General features: G+C 54.8%; 1 protein-coding gene across 5 annotated transcripts in view; it reads right to left on the reverse strand.

Annotated features, from left to right (window-relative positions):
• Uhrf1 (ubiquitin like with PHD and ring finger domains 1) overlaps positions 1-7,817 on the reverse strand; it is a 35,515-nt gene that overhangs the window by 26,686 nt on the left and 1,012 nt on the right. Inside the window, exons 1-2 of one of the 5 annotated variants that reach the window (XM_010634800.1) lie at positions 7,646-7,796; positions 7,177-7,339 (exon numbers count right to left, since the gene is read on the reverse strand). In XM_010634800.1, coding sequence (XP_010633102.1) covers positions 7,177-7,339; positions 7,646-7,656 — 174 coding nt within the window. In that variant the 5' untranslated portion in view covers positions 7,657-7,796. The other 4 variants (XM_010634801.1, XM_010634804.3, XM_010634802.3 and 1 more) reach the window with 4 other exon arrangements.

Consider the following 7,817-nt stretch of genomic DNA (forward strand, 5'->3'; position numbering starts at 1 on the left):
AAAAAAAAAAAAAAAAAAAAAAAAAAAAAAAAACAGGCTAGGAATGGGGCTCAGTGTAAAGACCCTGGATTCAAACCCCGGAGAGGATATAGGAAAACAGGGTACAGAGTGCCAGGTGTGGCGTGGAGCATCCAGGCCTGTCCCCCTACTCTTTTGTCACTGGGGACCCCACTGGGGACTCACTCCCAGGGCCATGGGCGCAGCCACCTGCTGAGCCTGCCAGGCCTTCACAGCTGCCAGCCAGCCCACACACATCAGCTGGGTTCCGGGCCACACGGACGCCTCCGGGCCAAAAGTGCGCAGGAGAGCCAGGCGTGGCACAGCACACCACTGCCGGGCGTCCTCGTGCCAAAAACAAAAGTCAGAGGGGCACACACAGGACAGGAAGCGGCAGGGACAGAAGGACAAGCGCGGGCCAGGCTGGCTGGGGCTGGTTCCAGATCACAACCCACAGGGGCCAGAGCTTTAGCTCAGTGGTTCTTCCGCCTGCCTGGCAAGCACAAGGACATGAGTTCGATCCCTGAAACCAAAACAAAAAGACAGGAAAACAGATCACAACCCACAAGCCGGTCAGGCTGCCTCCCTCTCCCAACCAAGGCCACTCTAGAACTTTTCAGAAAGGTCCAAAGAAGGCGTGGAGAAGCAGCCTGCCCAGCCCCTTGCTAGGTCTGGGGTGCCCTTGCCCCACAACCCGCCAGTCCAGCCTCTCCCACAGGCTCAATTTCCATCAAGGGTGCCAAGATTAAGCCTGGTCTGTCAGAGTCTAAAATGTCACTCGAGGTTAATGGCATTAATAAAATATACAAAAACCAGAGCACAGGAAAGTCACACCTCAGGTTAGACTGGAATTTCCAATGTTAAAAATTAAACCTTGGCTAAAGTGCAGCTCAGTGGCAGGGTGCACAACTGTTCTGCCATCAGCGCTGTGAGAAAAAATAAAATGGGATAGCCAGACGTGGGGGCACACACACCTGTCACTCCAGCACTCCAGGAGGCTGAAGCAGGAGGATCCCCAGTTCCAACTTAGCTACTTGGGGAGACCCTAGCCAAAAATTTTTTAAAAGGGCTGAAGATGTCACTCAGTGCGCAGGCCCCGAGTTCCATCCCTAGTATCACAAAAAAATAAAGAGGAAACAGACAATTGCACCAACACACAATAACAAGTTATGCAAGGGCTGGGGATTTAACTCAGTGGTTCCGCCACCTGTCTCGAAAGCACAAGGTCCTGAGTTCGATCCCCAATACCAAAAAAAAAAAAAAAAAAAAAAAAAACTTACATGAATGTGGTCCGCTTTACTTCCGGAGTTTCTCATTCATATTCTCAGAATACAGCTGATCACGTAATAACTGCAACCCTGACAGTGCACAGAGAGGCTCCTCAAAGCCCAGGCGCACAGTCCTGGCCCAACACCACTCCTCCACAAACCGAGCCTGTCCCTCTACCTCAGCCACACGCGGACACTGGGACAAGGATGGTCAGCAACTCTATTGTGGCAAAGAGGACAAAACGGTCCAAAGTGAGCAGTGATATTAAAGTGGTGGATAAATCACATCGCACCCAGACAAAAGGTCTTCTGTGAAGTCGTTGCGAGAACAAAGCAGCCATGGTGCTAACGTGCACCGGCACAGAGCTACTAAAATGCCACGACAAAGACGTGTGTGTATACAGCACGTTCACATTCGTGACATTAAAAAATAGCATCCGGCCCACTGCAGTGGTGCACGTCTCTAATCCCAGAAGCCTGGAAGGTGGTAGAGGCAGGAGGGTCGCAAGCTAGAGCCCAGCCCAGGCAACTCAGTGAGACCCTGTCCCAAAAACTAAAACAGCCTGGAGGCTCGCTCAGTGGTGCTGAGCTCCTGCCTGCTGTGGGCAAAGCCCTGGGTTCCATCCTTAGCCCTAAAAAAAGAAAAAGGAACAAGCAAAGCTCACCATGCCTACGACGTCCGCCTACTTTTTACCCTTCTATGCTATGTTTATGGGGCATTTCACGGTCCCAAATGCTGCCTAGGGTACCACAGGTCAGGAAACAAGCCACAAGCAGCAGTTCTCGACTGTCGGGCTTAGCAACTGAGATTCCAGGGAGAAGCAGACAGCAGGGTGCCACACGGGCCGGGCAGACTCATCTCAGACAAACACCTGGAAGGACTGGTGGGGAGCAGGACCCAGAAACTGCTGTGGCCCCCACTGTCCATCTCAGACCCACAGACAGCTGGGGTGGGGGCAGGGGGAGGAGACCCTAGATCCCAGGCAGGGCATGGAGGACAGGGCACAAGCAGGAGTAGCAGTCACAGGGAACCTCAGCGACAGAAATGCCTACACACTAAACGGTGGATGGCCAGGGACAAGGGAGCCAGGCCACAGCTGAGGACCACCCTCACCAGCCTCACAGAGGTCGGCAAGGGCACAGGATGCCTGCTGCAGGCCTTTCTCAGGAAGGCGCAGAGGAAGGAGACTGCAGAGGCCACAAGACCAGAGACTGCCATGGAAATGTGGTGCAAGGGAACGCGCGTGTGTGCAGTCTTAGGCAGGGCCACCTACCAATTTCCTTCCTTTTTCTGAGACAGGGTCTCGCTATGTAGTCCAGGCTGCCCTTGAACTCACTGTGTAGCTCAGACTGGCCTCCAATTCTCAGGATCTTCCTGCCTCAGCCTCCCGAGGGCCAGGATTTACAGGCGTGCACCACCACACCCAAGATATTTTGCTGGATATCGCGTAAAGGTCTGCCTACGGTGCCCAGACTGGCATGACCTGTCCACGTCTAACGCGGTGACAACAGGCAGAATCCACCTCACCAAGAGCTCCTGGGGTCCTCAGCATGTAGCACTGTGACAGGGTCCTGAGACCAAAGTCTGAGGGCCCCAACCTGAAAACAACAATGGGGCCAGTACACACCATGGCAGTGCCATTATCCCCAGCAGGGAAACCCAGGTACCAGCCAGCCAGCTGGTCCACAACTCCAGCAAGCATGGCAATTCTGCCCTTCACCCATGATTTTTTTGTTGTTTTTTTGAGATAAGGTCTCACTATGTAGCCCAGGCTGGCCTCAAACTCTTGGCCATCATCCTCCTACCTCAGCCTCCCAAGTGCTGGGATTACTGGGATGCGCCACCATGCCTGGCTCTGCACCCATTATTATAAAGTCTATTTTGCTTTCTTTTGCCATACTGGGGATTGACGCCACGACCTTCTTGCTGAGCTATATACCTAGCCCTCCTTTATTCTGAGACAGGATCTTGCTAAGTTCTCAGGCAGGTGAACTTGTGATCCTTGTGCTTCAGCCCACCGAATTGCTGATATAACAAGTACATATCTCAGTGCCCAGCTTTATTTTGATTTTTTGAGGTGAGATCCTGTTATGCTGCCCATGCTGGCCTCAAACTCTCTGGTCACTTCTGCCACCCAGGGAGGGAAAACAAGTGCCAGCCCAACCGAGGCAGCACACAGGGACCAAGCACCCATCCGAAGTCGGCCTAGGCCACCATTTTGACTGACCGCTCAGGCGCTCACACAGCTCTGGCCAATTCAGCCATGGTCCTGAGATCACCTAACCTTAGCTCTCAAATGGGTGACGTCTGAGGACGCGCGTGGCTGCCAACACTGGGAGAGCTCCAGGCGGAGGCTGAGGACACCGCTCAGCAGCGGCGGTGCTCAGGACGCCCCCACAGAGTGCCGCGGCCTCAGTGTGCAAAGCTCCAGTTAGAGTTTATTTTATTTTATTTGGTACCGGGGATCAACTCAGTATCCTGGGCTTGCAAGGCAGGCGTGGTGCCTCTGGGCTAAAGTCCCAGCCCCACAGCGCCATTTCGACTGTGAGCCAAGTAAGTGGTCTACTGAACTATTTCCGCGGGCCAGGCCCGGGCCAGCCTTTCACCTGCTTTCGTCACCAGCTTCTCCCTGCGCGGCCACGTGGGCACCCACGGCAGCCACGTTGGCAACGGGAGCCACGGAAACCAGCGGCTGGCCAGAGGCGCTCAGAGGCGGGAGGGCTCCATAAAAAGCGCACCGTACCTGAGTAATGACGACTATTGTTAATTTATAGAACAGCCACACAGACGCCTCCCTCCTTGGCCCCGGCGGGGGACCAAATCCTGCGCATGCGCGCACGACGTACGCACACACGCACACGCCGCTCGCGTTTCCGCCAATCCAGCAACCTAATGACCACCCCATTTCCCAAAGGGATCGCCACTTCCGGAAGACAGCCGCCTCCCCGCAGGTTTCGGGGCTGCCAGGACACACCAAAAACGAGGGGGCGGGCCTGGGTGCACGCTGGCCCAGTAAGCACCCGGCCATGGGCTGCACCCCCGCACCCCAAAGCAAAACAGCTGCTCCCCAACACTCGCGAGAAGAGCCCACGCGCTGGCTACTTTCTCCCGGGACTGAGCCCAGCGCCGGTGCAGGCTCCACTCAGCTTGGCGCCCTCATCCCGACCCTGTCACCATTCACACCTCCCGTGGTCTGGCCACTTCCCCAGCGGGGCACCTGGGGAAGTGGCGCCACTGGTCTGAGGCTTGGCTCCCTCACCCGGAAGACGGAAGCAACTGCGCATTCCCTACAAGACCACTGCCTGGGCCGGGCAGGAGGCGGGGACTAAGAGGGGAACACAGGATGTTTCCTAACTACCGGTGGGGCCTGAAACCTAGCTCAACAGGGCTGGGGTGGGCTTCTCAGAGTCAGGCCCAGACCTGATGTTGTTGACACACAGCTGTTCCTCTTCTTACCACACATCAGCGGGCACCGATGTGGGAGACACTTTTGTATTTATTCTATTACAAATGGAGAGAAAGATGGAGTTGGGTGACGTGGACAGATGTCTGCCTCAGTTCCTCAGTCTGCATGTATATATCTCTATATACCCAAATATACACACACTGGACATCCCAGCACTCTGGGAGTCTGAGACAGGAGGATCACAAGTTTGAGGCCAGTCTGGGTGACCTAGCAAGCTTTGTGTAATAATAAAAACTAGGGCCAGGGATTCAGCTCAGTGGTTCCACCGCCTGCCTCATAAGCGCAAAGACCCGAGTTCAATCCAGGTACCAAAATGAAAAAAGAAACTACAAATGGGCCGAGTTGCTGGGCATGGTGGTGGACATTTGTAATCCTAGCACCTGGGAGGTTGAAGCAGGAAGATCGCCACGAGTTCAAGGTCAGCCTGGACAACACGGTGAGATCCTGTCTCAAAGGACAAAAAACCTGAATACAGTGCAATGCCCAGGTAGGCAAATTGAACGTGGTAGGTGAGCATAGGTGTTCACGGCTCGTCCTAACTTTCTGCATTCTTGAAATGTAGAACCGAAAACTTGGACCCAGTGCCTGGCACAGAGTGAACACCAGGTAACATTCATTCCTTAACTTTGAGGAGAGCTGGGGATTTAGCCCAGTGGCACTGCATCTGCTTCGCAAGTGCAAGGACCTGAGTTCCATCCCAGGTACCGAGAAAAGAAAAGAAGGAAGCATGGAGAGTACCAGCCACCATGAGCCCAGCAGGCACACCTGGCTCTCCAAAGCTCCTGCGTGGACCCACACACCAGGGGCCGATCAGAATGGTTATCAAAGGTGTGGAGCTGAGGCAGGAGGACCACTGTGAGTCCCAGGCCAACCTGGACTACCAAGTTGAGTTCAAGGCCAGCCTGAACTACACAGCAAGACACTGGCAGTCCAAAGTCATTGAGATGCCGAAAAAACCAGCCATCAGGTTAGAGGAGAGAGTATGCACAGCACAGCTCCCCTGGGATGGCAGCCTGCCTGCTGCACAAGCCACAGCTGGACTGCCACCTTCCAGCACAGCAGCTCCCGGGCTACTTAAATCAACTTGTTTTTGTTGGGCTTTTTTCTAGCGGTGCTGGGAGCTGAACCCAGGGCCCCTACACTGGGCTTCATCCCCAGCCCTTTTTTGGATTTGTTTTGTTTTTTGGTACTGGGGATCGAACTTGGGACCTTGCGCTTGTGAGGCAGGCACTGAAACCACTGAGCTACATCCCCAGCCCCCCAGCCCTTTTTTTGAAACAGGGTCTCACTAAGTTGCCCTGCTGGACTCAAACTTTTTTGATCCTCCTGCCTCAGCCTACTAGACTGTTCGATGACAGACACCACCAAGCCCGGCTAGACTGGATTCTTAAAATCTTCACATGGCCTCAGTCTCTTATAGTAAGGAGGCTAAGGAAGGTCTCCCAGGGCAGGGCTTCCCCAAGAAATTAATCATCAAGTCTTGTTTCCACAAGCGGGCAGAATCTGCCCAACCCCCTCGACTCGTTGCCAACAGCACAGCATCTGTTACCAATCTAGACAGCAGATGGCAGCAGTACCCGGTTTAAAATCCGACAACGAAGTCAGGCACACAAAACCCAGTCATACTGAGACTTTTTATCCAGTCCCATAGTCCTGTCACCAATAATTATAATCACCAACTCCAAGTCAGTCCCAGCAGGTGAGTCCCAAACCTGCTACCACACATCTTGGCCCACCCAGGAAACCCCACTTGCTGCATGGATCCACGTCCCCATCACAGGGGCAACACCCCCAGGTGCCAACCATAAAGCGTCACAAGCGCAGGCAGCTGTCAGCACAGTGACCATGTTAACAGCTCAGGGGACCGAGGAGACAGTGCAGAAATGTGGTAAGGGGAGACCCCGCAGAGACCACCCTCCCTCCAGGTCAGCCCAGCGTGACCAAAACTCTGACTCTGAATAAACTAATCCAAATCATCTCTAATCACACATCCTGATCGGAGTCTGAGGCTGAATGGCGCAGGCTGTGGGCCATCAGGGTGTGTTGTAAAAGAAAAACCTGGTCCCATCTCCACTGCTTAAGGGTGCGCTCTACAGCTGGGCTCGTCTGCGAAATTCCTCAGCCCTCTCTTGGCCACCTCCGACATCTTTCTTTAGAAATTATCTGAAGACAAGCTTTTTAAAATAAAAAATAAAATACAAAAGTTTAAAAGCCCAGGCTCTGCAGACTGGAGCGCCAGCTGCCTGCCTGGCGCGTCAGTGTGTGAGTCTGGCCTTTGTCCCTTCCCTCTCGCTCGCAAGCATTTGAGGTTTCTGCGAGACTTCTCCTTCCGGGAGACGCGAGCCGACCGGACGAGGGGGGAGTCTGCCCGTGCTTGCTGGTGGCTGCAGTGGCCGGGTGCCTGGACCAGCCAGGAACAAAGGTGTGTGTGCGGGCGGGCTTACCTGCTTGCCCCTGTAAAAGAGCCTCTGCAAACCCGGCTCCACGTGAAACAGCTCCTGAATCTTCCTCCTCAATTCCTCCACCTTGGTCAGCCTGGAGAGCGAGTCCACGGTGTGAGTCTCCTTGCCATCCATGGTCCGCACCTGGACCCACATGGTGTCGGTGCTGGGTGGGAGAGACAGCAGAACCAAAGGTCAGTTTCCCCATCACGGCCAGATTATGGGGGCGCAGGGGTTCGGACACTTAGGAGAACTCCCAGCCCCCGTGTTCTGCCAGCCCTAGTCCAGAGCCGGGCAAAGGAGATTAAAGACGTAACTGCCTTAATGACCAGCAACTGTAGAAGATGAAGCGGGGAGGGGGCGGGGGGCCCAAGCGCAGTCGCACACCACCCAGTGTAACCCACCACACCCCCGTGCGCAGGAAAACAGCGGCCAGGGACGTCCAGCACCGCCACGAGTGGCCGCACTGAACTGTTCATTCATTCATTGCCGGGATTCGTAAACTACGAAAAGTCCAGAACGCGCCGGAACTCCAGAAGTCCCGGGGGAAAAAGCAGGAACCCGGAGTAACTCAGGCAAGCGCGAATGAGAGCGCAGGACTCGCCCCCACCTGCGACCCCGGAGCCCTGGGACCCCCCGCCGTG

The sequence above is a fragment of the Fukomys damarensis genome, unplaced genomic scaffold, assembly GCF_012274545.1.
Source record: "Fukomys damarensis isolate Sample0158 unplaced genomic scaffold, DMR_v1.0_HiC HiC_scaffold_37, whole genome shotgun sequence".
Taxonomy (NCBI): Eukaryota; Metazoa; Chordata; class Mammalia; order Rodentia; family Bathyergidae; genus Fukomys; species Fukomys damarensis.